Source organism: Oreochromis aureus, linkage group 12 (assembly GCF_013358895.1).
Source record: "Oreochromis aureus strain Israel breed Guangdong linkage group 12, ZZ_aureus, whole genome shotgun sequence".
Lineage (NCBI taxonomy): Eukaryota > Metazoa > Chordata > Actinopteri > Cichliformes > Cichlidae > Oreochromis > Oreochromis aureus.
The window spans coordinates 24,466,769-24,487,267 of NC_052953.1; the positions used below are offsets into that span (position 1 = coordinate 24,466,769).

The following is a 20,499-nucleotide window of genomic DNA, read 5'->3' on the forward strand; positions in this document are numbered from 1 at the left end:
GAGACAGATCCGAGCAAAACAGTGCATGAACAAGACAAAACAATTAAGAGAGGCGTAGCATCTTAGACAATAGTTCCTGATAACAGCGTACAATTTGTAATCAATTACCTGACGGTGAGTAACAGTGAGTGGGTGGTTCTACCCTACAAGCTTGTTATCACAAATTCTCCATGTAATGCACAAATAAGAAGAGACAGTAATTGTAGAAAAGGAGCTGGGCGATGAGGAGGAGTTTGTGGAGGAGGGCGATGAACAGTGAAGACTGTCAGAGAAGAAAGTGAGGGAATAAAGCAGACATTTAAAGCTGTTTACCACTGTGACCTTAAGCTGTGATACTAAAGAGTGTTTCGCATTAGCTGACGGTTTAATGATGATCTAACTTTATTGGAAACAATGTCACTCTTATAACTATTACTTTTATTGCTGTCCTTTTAAGAAAGAACAGAGAAAACGATTAAAAAACTGATTCAAAGCAAGAAAGTGGATAAAACAGACACGTAATTAGCTAAAATGTGTCCTATATCAGTGTGACTTTAATCAAAGACAATATTGTATGGCGTCTCACATGTGGGTGAGGAGCAAGGATACTGCAGACGATTAACCAGCAATGTGCAAGAGCAGAAAATAGTCTCAACCGAAAACACACAAAATCTATTTCTAATCATCAGGGGTGTTGATACTGTTGAGCCTGGCTGAGGGCATGACTCCGCTGGCACAAAAGAAAAAGTCGCACAATCCAAAATCCAATCCGTGCATTCAATTATGTCACGTATTGAGCTCCTCAGATGAAAAGGTTATCAGGTAGGGGTTTTTTTTAGTAACTCACTGTATCTTTTTTTTAAGCTGGGTTCTGCGACATAGATATAATCAGGTTCATCAGTATTTGGACTGCAACACAATTTTTTCTCATTTTGCCTCTGCACACCCCCGCAGTGGATTTTAAACCAAACAATCAAGATGTGATTGAAGTGTGATTGAAGTAACAAAGATACTGCATTAATTGTTTAGGAGTTACAACCAGTTTCAGTGCTCCAAGAATTAAAGCTGAAAGTCTGCACTTCACTCCCATCTTGACTGTTTGATTTAGCTTTTACTTATTTAAATGTTATTTCCGCTGCAGTAGTATAGACACACAAAGTTGGAGTTTGTGAGTTGTGGCTGATGTAAACACAGTATACTGATTAGCATAAGAATGATACCTCAATGCAGTTTTACCCGCATGCATCCAGCCTGCTCACTATTCAATAGCGAGTGTTCTGCAAACATGAGCTGTTCTCTTTTTCATAGCTCTGCCGATGCATGTTTGCACTCGATAGCTTCTAAAGTATTCCCTCCTTCCTGAGTTCCAGTAAATATAAGTAGTGATGAATTTATTAGCTCAAAGAAATGAATAGCTTAGCTTCACTTGACTAAAGTGAAGCTGGTGCACTTTAAAGACTAAAATGCTTGAGTTGAAGGCAAGTCGACTTCTTTTAGGTTCTTGAAGGTCTTTCACCTCTTAACCAAAATGTTTTGATGTTTTTATTAAAGCTGTTTCCCAGGTATTATTCCTGAAATACTTTTATGTTGCGTGTCAGAGCTGGGAGTGTCGTCACTGAAAAGTATTGGAAAATAGGCTTTGTTTTGCTCCCTAGAAAGGTGGGTGTATTCCTCCATGGATAGAGAGTATTAAGTGCTCTGTGACTTATTTAGAGATTCACAAACAGACGACATTGTTAGTACAGATTACAAGTTCTACAGTCGCACAGCTGTTTATGTTCACTGCTGCAATCTAAGATCAGGAAGTCAAGGTAGGTGTAGCTTTCCCAACTTTCCAAGTGGGAAATGTGACTTAAGGGGGTGTTCCAGCTGAAGATTCCAAACAGACGATCATGAGAGTTGTTAAGATCAAACAGGTCAAATGGTTTAATCACCTGGGAAGCGATGTTAGAACCATTAAAAGATGTCAGGTTGCATTTAATTCAAACACCTTATGACCACTATAACCTGGATGACTGAGAAACTACATATAGGTATTCAACTCAGTACTATAAATTAAGCTTTACCCTGTCATCTCCCACAATTTCCAGATCCATTGGTGTGAGCATGGAACAAGAGACTTAATGTTTGGCCAGTCAAAGCATACCAAGAGTTGGTAAGCTACCAAGACAAGTGATTATCTTGGCTTGTTAAGTACACTTTGTGTCTTCAACAGACCAGTTGCACAGGACGAATTAGTGAGTGACTTCTAAAGCCATGATCATCCGTTTGTGATGATGTGCCAAATAGTTTTGGCATCATAGTTGCTCTCAGCAAAGGCACAAAGCTAATTCAGTAAAAAGCACGGCGTTTGAGACTTGACAGTTTCCACAATTTCCTTTAATAGCTAAATAAAAGTTACATTTAAAAGCTACATTTAATCAAATTAAAGCATCTTCTAATCTTTGTTACACACATAGAGGGTTTTCTTTTTCTGAGGTAACACACAGCAAAGAGTCAGCATTAGGAAGTTTGGCTTTAAAAACCCCATGCTGAGTTTTAGCATTTAGTCATCTCACGGCCTGGTTTGTATCCCCAACAAAGAGTCACATATTAGCTGAGTGAATGATTAAAATACAGAATAAGCACTCTTGACAATGAATAACTGCATCATAATCCTTTTTTTATTGCATTTCTCAGTGCGTGATTAGCCAGTGTCCTGCTGCGTGGAAAGTACACGGCATATTTTCTAGTAATAGCTCAGACTGGGACAAGGCTATAACTGTCATACCCATGCCTCTTCATCTACAGGTAGATAAGGTTAATTCACTGTCTAATGGTCCTGGGAACTGATGAACCATTTGATGTTAAAGGGTAATTGCCTATGTCTGAGTGGTGTTGTGTGTGGCGGGGAAAACCAGGAGACTTTGTGTGTCGAGATAGAGAGAGCATCGCCCTCAGAAGCGTGGATGTGTCAACATACTGTCAGAGAAGATTACAGGCATCATTAAAATATTCACTCTGTGACCTTAAAGCGATGCTTCCCACCTCCGCTTGGATTAATCAGTACATACCGAAGTTTCTATACTGCCTGGATTACTACAGTTCGGTGTGTCTGGTCTATCATTACGCTTCATCTGGTGTCACCTGGCACCTGAAAACCAGCATTACTTCTATGGCAGGCCTCATGTCATCACAAGTTGTCCACCACGACTTGCCTGTGTAAGAACACCAAGCGGAGAGCAAACCAAGGCCAAACATGTCATCAAAAGCTCCCATTGATCCCAACCTGTGTGTCTTTCTGTGGCACTTTGCCGGTGTTACTGTGACATTAAGCAGACAGGAGATTTACATTACTCTTCGGGGCTGCGAGGACAAGGGGAGAATGGTTGTCATGGAAACGGACCCCTACATGGATGTCAGAATTGTTTAATTATTCAGGACCGCCATCACCGAGCATCAGCAGGGAAGCGCTGAAGCGACTGAATGGTGAGGCTGAAAAATGATGCCGTGCGGTAGTTGGGGAATCCAAATAAACTTACCTCGAATACATGATACTGTTGCTGTAATGAAGTCTCCTGCGTGGACTCAGGGAGCCTGATGCGATCTCTGCACACACAAGTTGTTTCCATGCAAATGTGCGTGTGGAAGCAGTTCTTTCAAAAATGAGGAGTCATGTTAGATTTCAAGCTGAATTGATCGATTTGATTATAGATTTGCTGAGACAGTGTGTCAAATACTGACATCCTGTCAGGTTCCACTGATGTCACAGAGACACAGAAGTGTCTTTTGGTAATGATGCCTTGATGAAAGTACTGGACACTGATAAGTAGAGGCAGAGGACTAAGTGACAAGTCAGCCAGGAGAGCAAAGTTTTGTGTACCATTTGGCGACTATGTGTTTTGCACTTCGGTTTTCTTTTCACTCACTTTTAACTTTTAGATTTCACTTTGCTAGATGGTTTATAAAGAAAGAAAGAAAGAAATACCTGGTTAGGTTTAGGTTTTAAAAACTACTCATTAAAAACTAGGTTTAGGAAAATATTGCAGTTTCAGTATGCCCTGTACTGTAACCCTGGAAATGAAATAAACAATGAGTCTCCTTTCATTGTGATGCCAAAGGGTGTTTTACAAGAATCTCAGTATTACCATGAAGGCACTGATGCAGGACAGAAAACCTTTTAATTAATCTTTTAGACGCTCATGGCTTTGTCTGAATCTCTGGGAATCATACAACAAAAGTTTATTTTCTTCCTCTTCTGTGCACTTTTCGGTAATCCTATGATTCTCTATACCTCACTAAAAAATAATTTTTTTACAAATCTAAATGCAGAAAGTGCATACTTTGTAAAATTTTATACCAGAGGCTCACAGTGCATGTGAATACACATTTTATGGCATAGCAACAAACTGTCATTTCCAAAGCAATATAAAGCAAAGCCAGTTAAAGCTAGCTTTCTAACTAATCATGAAATATGATGATTGAATAACACAGTAGTAATTTCATGTGTTAGTTCCCTAAGCATTTGGAGAAGGACACAATTTTTCTATTCTTTTTTCTCTGTAAACCACCACAGTAGCTTTGAAATCATCATTTAAGATCAAGAAACACCTTGATGAATGGGAATAGAGAGGCTTTACAAAAAGGTTCAAATCCCTGGTTACACCCAAGAAAAAGAAGGCCAGACGAAACCTTGCCAGAAATCGTGTGCACGGTTCTGCACAGCCCGTGAGCTAAAGCATTACACATCATCAAGTGTTTCATGCAATCCTTCTCTTTAAGCTCTTGAATTTAGGTTAGTTTGTCAAATTAATGTTGAGCCTCTGAAACAGTGTATAAAAATCGCTGTAATTCCCAAACAGTTCATGCTGAATTAAAGCTTTAATACAACAAGTTTTAAGTAATAATTAAGTCTTATTAACACAACAAGTCTCTTTGTCCAATAAATTGTGGACCTTACTTTAAATAGTGGTCAGCTTAAACACCACATGATGAAATGTGGAGAAATGTTGACAGTAAGTTATTACTTCATCTTTATGCGAGTGCTGTTAAAAAAGGCGTCTAACATCGCGAATTTCATCACATCCACACAGTCGCCCTAAAAATGGAAATAATTTTTATCCATTTCAGTTTCAGCTTTAGTGAACCTGCATTCCCCATCTTCTAAAGCAGGTTTGTTTCTTTTTACTCCTTTAATTGAATTTTTCCTTTTGCATTTATTATTTGACGTTTTGAACATAGCAGTTAGAAAAACAACCAAAAAGATATTTAGTTGTATTTGAAACTCATTTTTAAAAATCCAGCAACAGCTTATTTGGCCCAATGTACAGTATGTGTTGCCATGGATATAGCATTCTCATGCAAACAATATACAGTACAACACTAAAGGCTGCCGCCCACACTCCAGCACACACAAGTCTTTAGTGACATATTTTTAGCCTTGGCATTTTTTCTCTAAATGTATTTGCACAGTTCAAAGGCTTCACTATTACATAATTAAAACTCAGCTTTAAGGAATGCGCAATTCATCCATGCAACACTGGAACAAAAGAAAGGGCACAACTATCACCTCGAGCAAAGCTTATGAAATATGTTCACAGATCGCCGATTTGATGGAAATATTTTGCTCGCCTGTGCTTACAATCAGTGTCAGAAAGTTTGAATGTATCCAGACCAACCAAGGACAGAGAGAGCTAGTGAGAAACACTGAGAAAGATGCAGCTTTTATTCCACCAGTGATTTTTTTTTTTCTCCTTATGGCAGATGCCTGAGTGTTAAAGAGAGCTGTTGTCCTAATGTGCATCAGTTTGCCTGCAAACTGTGCCACTCTGTCCTCGCTCGTTTTCAAATCAGTGTGAAGTGTGTGGGAGCACTTCACGGTCAGAGACCATTTTATGGACAAGCAAACTCACTATCCGGGCCATATGGTGGGGCTGCGCTCTGTTGGGACTGAACCATATTTCTTTAGGCTGTTAAGTTTTCTGATGCTTTTCTTTTCATTACGAGCGCACACAGAAACAATCGCTGGGATATCACAATGAAAGCGCACCGAATCCATGAAGTTTAACAGCTACATGAGTTGCTTCCCCCCCCCTCTCCAGCTCTACCAAAGCTACTTCGCGCGGATGTCCAATTCATAATGTTCTCATGCATAATGTACAACAGTAAAAGCAGCTGCTTTGCTTCATCATGCTTTGCGCTTTTACTGTACATCTAATAGTGCGGGATCTCCTGAGGCTCATTAAAACCGACAGCGTTCCTCTGACGTGGTTACTTTCAGGCTACAGATGACTGGGGATTCTTTAAGTATAGTACAAGCTACTGTATTTGAAAAGTAAGTAAGTAAGATATTATTCCTGGAAAAAGAGTTTGCAATTTCAAACTTATCGGATGTCAAAATGTAGAGTTAAAGGCGAGAATCCTAAAGTCCTAAAAACAAAAACAAAGAGAGAGATACAAATAACACTAGGCTACCCCCAAGTGGTGAAGCTGCATAACAGATGCAAAGTCCTGGACCACAGAGCAACAAAAGAGAGGCCATCCGTTAGCAACCAACATGTGACTCTATCATAAAACAAAACACAACTTTATTTGTTTGGCAATTTCATAACAAATTGCAGGAAAGATGTCTTTTTCCAAATCATTTATCAATTAATAAGAAACAAATAAAATAAAATACACATTAATGGGAGTCTACTTTCCATTACATGTACAGTTCAACATCTTATTTACAAAGTTCACCCCTAATCTTAAGAAGAAAAACAAAACAAACAACTCACTTGTGCATCAATGAATCTTCAACTTAAGGAAAAGGCAAAGGGACTGAACCCATTTCTCGGTCTTTTGCTCTTTTTAACAGTAGAGTGGTTAAAAGGCAGCGAGGTCATCCCTTCACCTTACATGATCAGACATTTACTCACACAGTCACAACTACTCATCATCGCTCAGTGGGGGAGCCCTGCTCACATCAATACAGCCGGTAAAGATTAAAATAGTCTCAAAATAAAGCCGTATAACCTTTACAGCTAAAATATGATGCATTTACTGTCACTGCTGTACAGCACGGATACAAACTTAAAAAAAAAAAAAAAAAAGGAAAAGGCAACCTAGAGTTATATGTCACCATACTGTTTTGGCAATAATGCACATGAATGAGGCAGATGAAAGGTAAAACATTCATTTCTGTTTGAGAAGACAAAACAAAAAATAGAGGAAAAGTATTTGTGGCCGACACACCATCACTGTGAAAAGACAAATACAAACATGAGGAGGAAAAACGAGATGCAGTGAGTCTAAAGAAATCCATAAAAAGGTGCTTAAAGATCTCAGATGTAGAGCTGCACGAGATTCGGAGGTTTTCCAGTTAAAGAGAATCTATTGCAACGTGTCAAATATAAAAGGAGTCACCTGCACAGAAGTCGGTTATTTTTAAGGGTTTTTTGTACACAAGAAAGGCCAAAAACAGTCAAATTTTACACACATTATTATTATGCATCTACATGATTATTTCGATATGAATATGGCTTGTTATGGTTATGTTTTAAAGGAGATTTGCAGTATTAATCACCAATGCCACTAAAAAACATTAACAACGGTTTTTGGCTTAATACTGCCATCCACGTCTCAGAGGCAATGACATTTGTTTTTATCACTTCCTTTCGACCTGAGCACATCAAATCCATCTTATTTCGCTTTCACGTCAAATCAAAGTCATTTATTCTCATAATTAAATTTTGATCTGTGTATGCAATGAATTGGGTTCTGTGTTCAGAGTCAATTACTGCACAATAAATAGGACAGGTAGGTAGATCTTGCAGGATTGCTTCGGGTTTGTTTCTTCTCCTGTGTTACTGTAAAGCTCTATTACGTCACTCTGGCTGGTAAGGCAGGTTGTGTGTGTATAAAAAGGAAAGTGCATTGACTTCATGGCCCAAAGGCATACTGACACATACATACACACGCGCACACACGCACAAAAACTTCATTCCATTCATAAAAAAACCCCACTTTCTTTCCTCTTGAAAGCAGTAAACATCTTTGTCATCGTTAATAAATTAAAGGTTCAGCAGTTCACATTCATCAAATGGCTGTGTGTTTGTGTATCTGTGTGCAAGAGCATTACGGCTAGGTAACATGTTCAGTTCACATTGGTTATTGTTGTCCTGTGACTATTTTCAGAAGCTCTAGGTCTTTGCGTTTTTGAGTTGCAGGTCGCGGACAGCCATACATCTCCAAGCCCAGAGGCAAGTAGCGCTCCTCCAGCCCTAAGACGTCATCGCCTTGTCCAGCCAGTAGTGAAACCCAAAAAGGAGATGAGGAACCACCTCGGAAGCCCCAAAGTGCCAGACTCTCTGCGATAAAGGGGGGGGGGAAGGCATGTAAGAGAAACCTAAAATACAGATAGTAGACAGACAAACTAAAGTAGTACTAACCTTTACTGTGCAGATCAGGAGCTTTGGCCACACCAAGAGAGACCAGATGTGGTGCGATATTGACCAGCTCCCCCGACTGTCCCCGTGTTGCCATGAGGACTATTGACCTGGAGGAAATAAACACATCTAAAAAAGCCACTCTACAGCTGGAAGACATATTATAGTGTCATCCAAAAAAAGAAAAAAGGAAAACCACATTAACCCAAACCAAAACCCACACAAGGAATTATTAAAATACATTTTACTTGCTGATGACACTAATTTATATTGCTTTTTCCAAAGTTTACACACCTCCTGAATACAGAGGGAAACATTTTACAAAAAATGCTTTGATCTTAGTAATTTATCACCAAATAAAAAAATAGAATATATAATATTTAGTGACTGTCAAACAAATAATGAAGTCAATATTACGATGAACAATGTCGAAATAGAAACTAAAATTAAAAATGTCTGAATAGTGACCATGATATATGTTGGAAAGCTCATTAAAAATGTCTAGAACTACATAATATTACATAAAAGTTCAAATATCTTAACTTAAAAACGCTGTATTGTTCCCTAATAGTTCTATGAATTACCTGCTGTGTGATGTTTGGGGGAAACATACAAAACAAAAGCTAATTCAGTTTATTTACACTGCAACAGAAAGCTCAATAATAAATGGACTGGATTATAATGAACCAAACAAACAACACACCATTTATTAAACTACACCCCTTAAAATGTTACAGTTTATTTTCATAGTCTTTTATTAACACTGCACCACAAACTGCATGTACAAAGCATAAAGTAATCTCATTTCAAACCGTATTCAGAGGTTGTTTGAAGTTAGAGATGAAGTCTGAACTCAGAGAAAAGGGTTCAAATAAGTCATTAAAAGAGTGATGTATGTCTGTCAAAGGGGCAAACTTTGGGGATAGCTATGAGGAGCAATTTAGATTGTGCAGTTTATTCTGTCATTTTTTAAATAATTGTTTCAAGATTTTTTTATTTTGATGAAATCTAGTTACAAAAGTGTCCCCGGTGTGAATAATCCCTATCTAAATCCCAGCGATATGTTTGATTTCCTGTCAAATTTTATTTTTATGGGAATTTTCTGTTTATTGTTCATATTTAAGAACTTTATTTGTTTTATGTATGTATTTATTTATCAATTTTCCCCTGCCTCACCTGTTTGGTATGCCACTTTTTAGGTATGTTTCCATCTTTTTATCCACTTTACTAAATGAGGTTTTCTTGGTGACTTTTCCAGAGCAGGCATCCACTGAGACCAGGAAAAACCCCGGCTGTGAGAAGGACATGGTGATCTCATTCACCTTGGGGAATTACAGCAAAGAAATTGGATTAAATAAACCCTGGTTTAAATCTGAAGTTTAAATCATGAAGATAAAGTGTTTGGATGTATTTTTATCTGCCTGGCAGTTTTGCTTACAGTGATCAAGGAGACGTTATCTCCTCGCTGCTGCTCTTTAACGCTGAGAGACTTCACTTGAGTCTGGAGGTAGGAGGTCCATGGCTCACTGGAAAACACAAGCTGAGACAGACGCATGCCGATCAGCGGTAGTAGCTTTGGATTTAATTGACCAAATGTAGAGGTCACTTTAAATGTTAACAAACCTGTTTAGCACCGCAGTCTCTGCAGGGCTGCGTGTTTAGAGCCGGCATAGGCACCACGACTGAGGGAGCCTTGGCGTACTTGGGGTAAGCTTTGGCTGTACAGTTACAGGTCTCTTTGGAGGATGTAGTGGCCGTGATCTTCACTCTTTCACAGCCTTTAACAGAACAGTAGCTGTGACCATCACGACCATGCCGGGCCCGAAGGTAGAGCCACAATAAGCTGGGGATGATGAGCACAATAAACTTTTAGAAGCTCAGTAGAGTCACCGAGGGATGAAAGGATTAAAAAAAAAAAAACAATTGAAATAAAATTGATCTCAGTTTGTTTTAAAAGCCAAATCTCCTACAGTCATTACATTGCAGTATTTTCAACTGAGAGTTCAAACAAGGAAAAGGAAAAACAAAAACAATCTTTCATCTCACCCAGCAGTCTGGTCAAAGTAGTACTTCCTCTCCATTGTCTTTTTCTGCAGCTCTGAGAAGGATAACACGGTGCCGTAGTCTGTGATGTCATCAAATATGTTGCTTTGCCTGTCGTATGTGTCGGACATAATCTGAAAAGTGGTGTCTGACGGATAACAGAGTCCCACCAGCACCCAGTCATCCCTGAGTGACAGAAAGAGTGGTTTGAAAGTGGTAGAAAACATCAGTACACTACCCTTCAATGCAGTGTGTTGCATCCTCACTTGCAGGACATTACAGATATTTCAAGACAGCAGTGGCTGAAGAGGCGAACGCACACAGTCATTCTTATTACTCACTTATCAAAGTTAATGAGAGAGAGGACCATTTCTCTGGGCGCAGGCCCACTCCAGTGCAGAGTGTAGCTCTTGCTCATCATCAGGATGGGCTGGTACTGCTGGGACGACGCCCCCTGGCTGTTAATCCCCCTCAGTAACAGAGGAGAATTAGGGTATTCATCTCTGCTGATGGATAAACTCAGGCTAGGGGCTCCTTGGGTCTGGATGTACACCTAGAGGAGAGGAGGATGTTGTGGAGTGTAACAATCGCTTTTACATCAGAAGGACAGAACAATGCTGAGGTGCAGACCCGAGTGCGCTGTACCTGAGAGTAGCGGCCGCTGCATATCACTCCATTCCACTTCAGGTTTTTCACACAGCCAGGATGTTGGATCAGGTAGTTGTCTGCTCGGCCAACGTAGGTGTCACTGTAGCCCGTCACTGAGCCGTCCACATCGTGAAAGATGGAGGTTTTGTCACCGTCCAGGTTGTTTTCATCAAACCACTCTCCAGGTTGTCCAAAGAATGCCCGAAGATGCACCTGAGGAGTTTATTTGTGTTACTTACTGAGAAGTGATTTTTAATCTAAATTAAGCAGGTATCTGCTTAACTTTCCATTATTTCCATAATGATCTTCTCCATCTTCCTCGGACAGTTCACTTACATTTTTTTATCGAGATCTGTCTATGCACTGCATAAGGACAGGTAATATAAGTGCATTATATTTTTTTGGTTTCTTGGCTGCGCATCTTTCATAGTTTATGTGCCAAACTGAAATATCCAATCAAGCTACTTGACAAATTAGCCTATTAGAGGTCGCCTTTGGATAAAAACACTGCACTGTACAATGACCCCACAAGAGGGCACCAGTGATTTACAACAGTTTCTGCACAGGCCTGATTCTGAAAGATGTCCTCTTTATTCTTCTGTGTTCCTTCTGCCTGAAACGGCTCCTGATTCTGTTTCTGCCAGGCCTCTGACCCAAACACACTAACAAGTTAAACAAACTCTTTGAAAACACATCAGATCTAAAGGGTAAAAATCTTCATGCTGGATATCTATACTGATATAGACTGGGTAATGTGTTAGGAATTAAAGAACAGTTTGACGGAAATGATTGTTATCGACCTACAGGGCTGAAGTTGACGACATCCTAAAAATCTACGTGAAAAAAAAAAAAATCATGCGGCAGGCTAGTCCATTTTAACTGCAGCAACTCAAAAGGGTACTCAGTAATTCATATGGTCCCTGGATGCTTGAATGTATGTCTGACAACGTCAGGGCATGCTCCTAATGAGAACACGCATGGTGTCCTGGGGGATCTCCTCCCAGATCTGAATTTAGGCGAGGCAAGCGTGGGAATCAGTCAATGGTATCAACTCCTTCATCCTCCAGGAACTGCCTGCACACTCACCACAGGAGGTCGGGAATTGTTGTGCACCAAGAGGAACCCAGGACTCACTGCGCCAGCATAGGGTCTGACAGTGAGTCCAAGGATTTCATTCTAATACCTAATGGCAGTGATCCTGTTCCTCATCCTGTTCCTCCTTGAACTAATGAGCAGAAACCAGTCCTACTGGGTTAAAGACCTTCTACGGCCCTGACCAGCTATCCTAGAGTAACTGCCTGTCTCCTGGAATCTCCTCCATGCTTGTAAGACTCTGATGGCAGACCTCTGTAGGGTCCAGGTATCACCTAATGCCACCAGTATTGACAACAACCTCACCCAAATGCAAACTAGTAAAAGCACAGTCAGAAAGATAAAGAAAAAATGGCAGTGTCTTCGACCTGTAAAACCATTCCTGTGTTGGCAGATGTTTCATTGTTGCACCTCTAGTGCACCTGCTGCTAATTTCATTAACACCAAAGCAGCTGAAAATGTTTTGGTGTTAGCTGAAACAACCCTCGTGCTACTTAAGTGACCAGATCAATATCCTGATGTTTAAGTGGCTTGATGCTATACTCTGATTAAAAGTGTTCCTTTAATTTTTTTAAGCAGTCTATTAAAATATAGTTGTAGGGATAAATAACAAATAGGAGCAAAGCACAAAAGAGAAAGCAATCCATCCCAGTGGACATAAAGTAAGGTCCATTGGTTTTAGGTAGAAATAAAGGAATGACAAGGGAATGAAACGGGTCTGGAGAAGGAATATTCACATCTACCGTCTGAATAAACAGAAATAACCCTGCTGACCTGGACTGAAAGCAAAGTCTCGGAACAGGTTCAAACACTGCTCAAATATTACACATTCCCTTTGGAAATATAACACTGGGACAGTGCACCACATTTACAAAAAGAATAAAAGCTTCAATGTTCTTATGATGTCCCTAGTCGAGTCTCATTGAGCCTTACTTACTGTGGAGTGGAAACTGAGCTGGGACAGGTTGTTTCGAGGGGTGAGCTGCCAGGTGTTCTTCAAGTTAAATCCCACTGCACTGGTATGACGCGTGGTGTTTTCTGGCGTAGCTCGTTCTGGTGTGGTTGTTGTGCGTTTATTTGTTTCGCTTAAGGGGGCGAAGCCACGAAATGTGCTCTGTGTAAGCCGCACTGGGCCATCGTAGATCTGAAAACCTCGGATTGGGAACGTCCTGCGGTGGAGATGATGAGGAATAATCCACAATTAGATAGGACAATTGATGGAATATATAAAACCAGACTGGGGTAAACAGTCATCATATACATGGGTTACAGGACCATTTTAGTCATGAACTGGCAAAACCCAGCTGTGTTAACATTAGCAATGTAGATGTTACAGTCAGTGCAAGACAGCTGTGATAGCTATTTTAAGAGATGTTTAAAAGAAATCCAGAAAAAAATGACCAAACAGAAAAAGAAATGTACTCTTTTCCCCTGGCAAGAAATAACAAGTGCCAGCAGCAACAACGGCAATTAAACCGACCGAGCCAGATGTCGCAGGGCACTAAGGAGGCCCGTAAAATGATTTTAAAGCTCTACACAGTGGCTACAAACACACTGATTCTTGAAACTCAAATACAGTAATTATTTTCCAGCGTCCTACTTAAGCTCCTCTTCTCTTGTATAACAATATCTGTAATAAAAGAGACTGAAAGAAAAAAAAAAACCACATGGAGGCAGCTGCCAGGAGATCCTTAGGGGCATTGCAACACCAACAAATTAGGATTTACCACCCAGTCTGATTTGGTATTACAGCAGGACGAGCCTCTTGTGTCACAAATGGTGCTGGGCAGACTGCTCATTAACATCTGGGTTGTTCATTTGTGTCACGCCCTACATATATAACCCTCTAACTAGGACTGAAACTGTGACATCTACCTGAAACTAAAGGGAGCTGTGTTAAAGGTCTGAAATGGTGAAAGTTCCCTTTCCTCTTATGCAACCAAATTCAGCATGAGGCTGCGCGTGATGCCACCACCATTTTTTTATAGACTACTTAAATATCATTTCATTTCACAATCTCACTATCAGCTAAAAGCAGCTGTAACACCTTCATCTGTCCATCTTTTTAACAACTCGGTTGCCTTGCTGGCTTCTCTCTTCTTTGTTTGTTTTCCCAGCCTACATTTCTTTGGCAGCTCTATTCCCTGAAATTCCTGAGAAAAGTCAAGTTTGATTTGGACTTTTGCCTTAGCACTCCAAATATGTCTTTCCACCATTCATTATTTAATCTTTCACTTATTGCTCTCCCCTCACCTGTTTCTAGGTAGCGTCCTCATCTTTCCGTCAATTCCTCCCACGCCCCAGTATTTATTCTGTCCTCCATTCGTCCCCCTGTTACGGCTCTCGCCCACAAACAGGGACTGCGTCACCTCCTGACTGGAGCCTTCATCTTTAGGGTAGCTGCCATCACTGGAGAACAAGGCATAATAACTAATTAGTTAATTATTAATGCAATAGTTTCTGTACTTTGCAGGAAGAACAGCCACCTTGCTATCACATCACTTACAAGAAGTTAGCCCATCCAGCAGGACAACAATAAAAACAAATAAAGCTTAAAAACACAGTGAAAGAGTGATTTAGACAAGTACACACCTGGCAAAGGACAATCCCACTCCATTGTCGGCAAAGCTGTTCAGAAAAATGAATAAGTGAATAATATGTTAAGACATGTTAAGACGTGTTTATTGTTGGGAAGACATCCTTCCTTTATTTTCTGACCCTCGATTCACTGGAAGACTTGGAGCAAACTGCCAAACCAGCACAAACTGAATCATAGCTAATGAGATGTCTCACCCAGAGTTCTTGATGATAATGTCTCCACCGCGTATCCACGCCCCCAAGTCGTTGTTCTTGAAGGAGATCAGAGTGTCGATGACAGCTGCCACCCGAGGGCGACTAGGGTCGGCATTTTGGTGTGGGCGAAATCTAAAAATAATTCAATAAAAATACTTTGTGACTAAAAATACTTTTCTGATATTTTCCTTGTGATTTTTGTAATTATTCATGCTTACCACAGTGTCACACCAACCCCACCACTTCCCCATTTTAATTTTAGCACATATGGTACTCGTGAAAGTCAATGCTCTAAATAACCTGCAAACACACGCAAATCATACATAACTGACAATGAGATTAAAGGTTTAAAACGCCACTGTTGAATAGCTGTGCTTCATCTTTAGGTGGCAATATAGGAAAAGGGCATAGTGGCATTAGTCACAAAAGGGTTCTTTCTTCCTGAGAACATAAATGTTCTTAGAAATACTTTTGTAGTGTAAAGGGCTCATGTTCCTTTTTTCCACCCTTATGGTGGCATTTCAGGCTGTTATTTTTAAAACCTTGTCAAAAGCCAAAGCATTGCTCAAGGGAATTGTTTTTACCCAATTGTGGAGCTAGATGAAACCTCTGAGAACAACATAAATCACTGGAGACGTCTTCTAACAACTGTTACCATCTCTCGCAAATACACAACACAAATCTCCCCGTGCCTTCTGCACTTGAACAACATTTAAAATCCCTCCCTTCATACTTCTGCAGACAGACCACAGTGCGCAGTCTCACTAGACACATTTTTTCCACCTAGCTGAGGGCTGTATTCAGGTACGCAGCTGCAGAGTGGAAACTATCTGTAAAGTCTTGTTTTCTCTGTCAACACAAATCTGACAGACCTTCCACTAAAATGCAGTAGCGCACCATAAAGCCATCTGTCTATCCCCGTCAATGGCTACGTCCCGGCTGATATTCAACAGGGAGCTACAAATACCTTAATTCATGCAGTTTGTGACAGTAGTGCTAAACAAACAGTAGATTAGTAAACCACAAACACTGAAATATTTACACAGAATAACTATACACTATGACGCATTTGATAACCAACCGCAGACTCTTAAATAGTCTGCTTGGATACTGGATGCTGGATATGTGCCAAAAATCACTTCCAGGTCTATGCATTTGTAAACACGAGTGGTCAACATGCCCTTAGCTGTAATACTAACAGTTATGGAAAACTTAAAGTATCAACAAATCTCTTTGCAGTCTGTGTCTAGACACACACACACCTGGCACTGTTGTCCAAACATAGGTATTCCCGGGGGTCAGCAGCAGTGGCATTGGTGGTCTTCACTCCTTTGTCGATGAACAGCCCTGCCTGGAAGGCACGATTACAATAAAATGCAGTAAAACCACAAGTACAATGGAGGTTTTCTGCTATAGGGACATAAACAACTCCGCTCGTGTATCTTCTGGTGTGGAACCTGATACGTACTTAAATGTAAAGTTGCAGAATGAAGGCCGTACATGTGTCTAAACATGCGGATTAGTTTTCCCTGTTAAAATAAATTAAGCCTGTCTGTGTTTTTGTACATGGAAACCTGGCCTGTGAGTTGGTCTTGTGGTATAACCGAGGCATAGTCTTAACCTTCATGGCTCCTTCCTCTGTAAGAGAAACTGGACAAAGAGCTTACAGTTCACCTGCCCGACTCCTGTCATTACAAAACAGAGCACCATTGTGTACCCTACTAGCCTGTGTGTGTGTGTGTGTGTGTGTGTGTGTGTGTGTGTGTGTGTGTGTGTGTGTGTGTGTGTGTGTGTGTGTGTGTGTGTGTGTGTGTGTGTGTGTGTGTGTCTATTCCCATTTTCTAGCAATAACTAAGTAATCAAACCGGGATTTATGTACAATGTCATTTGGAATACAAACACTGTATTTCTCTCGTCCTTGCTAAAGTACAGAGACACAAAGAGACAGCACAGCAAGAACTTGGACTGCATAGAGCACAAAAAGCAAGACTAACAATACCTTAAAGTTGGAGTGTACACGATTGTTGTAAAAAATCCCCAAAGGTGTGAGCTCGGCCTTGGTCTCTGGTACCAGGCCATGGGAGTCACCTGTGGAAGAGCTGTGGAACACGAACCAAATCCCAGCATCCTGGAAGAGGAAGTAGAGCAGAGAAACAGGCGATAACCATGACAAACTAGAGGAGTAGGAATTTCATTATCAGCACTGATATACAATCAGCTGGTGGAACATAAAAAACAACAACAACAAGTGCATTGGGGTGAGTGTCACACTATTCTCATGTTGATGACGTCCTGCAGAAAGATTAAAGTTCACATAAACTTACTGGATTCTTTAAGTTTGCAGTCCAAAACAGATAGCCTAAATATCAGAGAAATACCCCCACTGTTAAGTAGTACACGGCATAACCCCTGTGGACCTCCGAGCAGTTTGTACCAAAATAAAATTGAGCTATTTCTTTTTTTTTTTTCTTTAGCTTTTATATTTAAAGGTCTTACCATTTTATTGCTCCATCCATCAAACACTAAAGACTGTTAAATCCCCTTTTTATTGATGGATAACTTTTTATGAGCATGAAGGTCTTTAATTTTATGTAAAATTCAGGAACACCAAAGCCAGTGTAGCTTTACTTTTTTTTTTTTTTTTTTAATAATAGTTAATCTATCAATAAGGACTCGGCGTTCTACCCTTGGTGACACGTTTCCTTAAATCACGTGGAGAAAGTTATTTTTCTTTCATAGCTCTGATATTATTACCTGAGAACCAGCTGCTGCATTACTGATGAGGTTGTTGTTGGGGTTGGCGATCCAGAATGTTGAGACTGCCCTGAAAAACAACCACAAGATTACATACACACGAGTAGACAGATATATTAAAAAAGGAGCATCTCGGCAGATCATAAAATATGATTAATAAGAAGAAGACAGACATCAAAGAAACCTGTGAGATTTCCTAAATTCCCTCAATAATCCACCTCTCCAACATAAACGCTTCACAGGGAAAGCTCAGCCAACAGACACAGACACACACACGCACTATCATGCTCTTGGAAACAGACCTTCCTGCTTCCTCACAGAGGCACTTTTCTTGCTCTTGCTATGACATGAAAACATCCCATGGAGAGGGGAGGTTGTTATTGCCCAGATAAAACCACCTTGCCAATATCTCTCTCACACAGACCATCTGTGCTTTCTCAAAATACGTCTGCACCACCACACATGGTTTCTCACGGCTGACCTCTGATCAGCCTGAGATCCTGGCATAGACACATTAATTTTAATGGGTACGATTTGTTCCACTTTTAATCTAAAATGCAGGCATTGCATATTTAAAGACTGAAATCAAATACCCCTTAATATATATACCTATACGCTGTTGGTATAAATAAAAACAAAGATGTTTTAATGAAATGAAAGGACATTTTTTAAAATCCCAGTTAACACACAAACACGTATAAAAGATGAATAAGTGGTTTTATCCCAGTACAAATCTATGATATCTAGTAAAGTACTGTGACAATCAGACACGTTTTTGATGACAGAGTGGAAACGCTCTGCTAATGCCGATGTGATTCCTTATATCTGTAACCACAAATGTACATCATCGCCCTGTTCTCTTACTTGCACTCTGTACTGGGTGAGGGAGTGTAGCCCTTGTAGACTTTGTCCTTGATGCTGAGGCAGAGGGTCTCATTGCGATCGGTGGGTAACAGAGTCCCAGGTCGGGTCAGGAGGCCAAGGTTGTGGTAGAAAGTGTTGCGTTGCTCGATCCCATCCTCAAGGAAAAAACAGTGGCCCAAGGTGTCGTAGCCTATAGTGTCCTTGACCTTTGTCAGAAATGGAACACAAAAGACAAAAATTAAGAGAAAAAAAAAAATGGAAACATTTTTTTTTCAAAACAAAAGAGCTTGGACAAGAGAATTTTACACTACTTTGTCAATAACAGCTATAGTTATCTGTGATTATTTCTGACCGTATCTGTTTTGCATTAGAGCAACAACCTCCTTCACACATTTCAAACAGGCATATAAAATACTTTTGTGTCCATCTTCTCCATCTTTGCAGAAGGTTTCTTTTTTGTTGGTTGTTTTTATTTTGTTATGTTTTGCAATGTGATTCAAACTTATGTCCTGCAGAAAGGAACTGCTGTAAACCAGTTTTAACTGATCCAGGCCAGTTCCATGCAGCCCATTATATGTTCCTTTTCCTGTATCATAAAACTGAATGAAATTTAACACCCCAAAGGAGAAATACAATTTGGCCCAAACGCGAGATGTGCCTGTCTCCTTAAATAGTTAAAATTCCTGAACAATTTTCCTCTTACTGCTGAAGCTTTGGTATGTAGAGAAAGACGGTAGAAGATGGTCAACAGGAGAATACTCACAGGGTCACTTCAGTTTTTCTTGTTTACCTTCTGGTGCCAAGTCAAACAATGACATGCACCATAAATGAACTCAATTTCCTCTGTACAGTTAGGCCCAGAGCTTCAACCATGCGGTCTCAAAACAAAAATAAAAACAAACCTCAACCCTTTAGTCTTTAATGTCAAGGTCAATGGCCACATACAGACAGTGTGATTTAGCTTAGCCAAGTTAGTACCTGTGTGAACATGTATAACTACATTTATCCAACAACGCCAGTGGTGTGAGAAGTGTTTGACCCCTTCCTGATCTCCTACTGTTTTTTGTATTAATCACACTTTTTATCACAATTTTTAATATTAGACAAAGATAACCCAAGTAAATATAAAATGCAATTTTTAAATGTTGATTTCATTGATTAAAGGAGACAAGTTATCCAAACCTACCTGGTTCTGTGTGACAAAGTAAATGCCCCTCTTGTTAAATCATGAATTAACTGTGACTAAGTTCAGTTCAACTAAACGCGCTCAAGCATGATTAGCGGCAGACCTGTTAGAACCTGTCTGACAAAATGAAACCAGTTAAAAGATCTTGAAAAGCAACACATCATGCCACGATCTAAAGAAACACCTAGGAAACAAAGTCACTGACATCTATCAGTCTGGAAAGGGTTACAAAGCAATATCTAAGGCTTTGGGACTGCAGCGAACCATGATGGGAGCTATTACACACAAATGGAAAAAACTTGGAACAGTGATGAAGCATCGACAACTCATCCAGAAGGTCACGAAAGAACCCAGAACAACATTAAGCTTCTACACGTCTCGCTTAAAGTCAGAGTTCATGATTCATCAATAAGAAAGAGACTGGGCAAAAATTGCACCCATGGGAGAGTTCAAGACAAAAACCACTGCTGACCGAAAAGAACATGAAGGCTCGTCTCACATTTACCAAAAAACATCTTGATTATCCCAAAGACTTTTGGGAAAATATTCTGTGGACTGACGAGACAAAAGCTGAACTTTTTGAAGGTCTGAGTCCCGTTACATCTGGCATAAAACTAAAACACCATTTCACATAACACATCATACTAACAGTAAAATATGGTGGTGGTAGTGTTATGGTCTGGGAATGTTTTGCTGCCTCGGGGCCTGGAAGACTTGCTGTGGTAAATCTAA

At 40.1% G+C, this 20,499-nt stretch overlaps 1 protein-coding gene and 1 long non-coding RNA gene across 2 annotated transcripts in view; one reads left to right on the forward strand and one right to left on the reverse strand.

The window, feature by feature from the left end:
- Positions 1 to 9,681, forward strand: LOC120443079. The gene is made up of 4 exons (XR_005615116.1): positions 1 to 114; positions 2,070 to 2,134; positions 8,169 to 8,336; positions 9,646 to 9,681. It is a non-coding gene; the product is annotated as an uncharacterized LOC120443079 (long non-coding RNA).
- Positions 6,528 to 20,499, reverse strand: part of cemip2 (cell migration inducing hyaluronidase 2) — a 25,914-nt gene continuing 11,942 nt past the window's right edge. Inside the window, exons 9-24 of the mRNA XM_031731757.2 lie at positions 18,582 to 18,787; positions 17,718 to 17,787; positions 16,963 to 17,091; positions 16,226 to 16,314; positions 14,964 to 15,095; positions 14,763 to 14,798; positions 14,424 to 14,579; positions 13,108 to 13,339; positions 11,076 to 11,291; positions 10,772 to 10,983; positions 10,434 to 10,616; positions 10,011 to 10,230; positions 9,826 to 9,927; positions 9,564 to 9,709; positions 8,391 to 8,497; positions 6,528 to 8,309 (exon numbers count right to left, since the gene is read on the reverse strand). Coding sequence (XP_031587617.1) covers positions 8,110 to 8,309; positions 8,391 to 8,497; positions 9,564 to 9,709; positions 9,826 to 9,927; positions 10,011 to 10,230; positions 10,434 to 10,616; positions 10,772 to 10,983; positions 11,076 to 11,291; positions 13,108 to 13,339; positions 14,424 to 14,579; positions 14,763 to 14,798; positions 14,964 to 15,095; positions 16,226 to 16,314; positions 16,963 to 17,091; positions 17,718 to 17,787; positions 18,582 to 18,787 — 2,436 coding nt within the window. The 3' untranslated portion in view covers positions 6,528 to 8,109. The remainder of the gene's footprint in view (positions 8,310 to 8,390; positions 8,498 to 9,563; positions 9,710 to 9,825; positions 9,928 to 10,010; positions 10,231 to 10,433; positions 10,617 to 10,771; positions 10,984 to 11,075; positions 11,292 to 13,107; positions 13,340 to 14,423; positions 14,580 to 14,762; positions 14,799 to 14,963; positions 15,096 to 16,225; positions 16,315 to 16,962; positions 17,092 to 17,717; positions 17,788 to 18,581; positions 18,788 to 20,499) is intronic.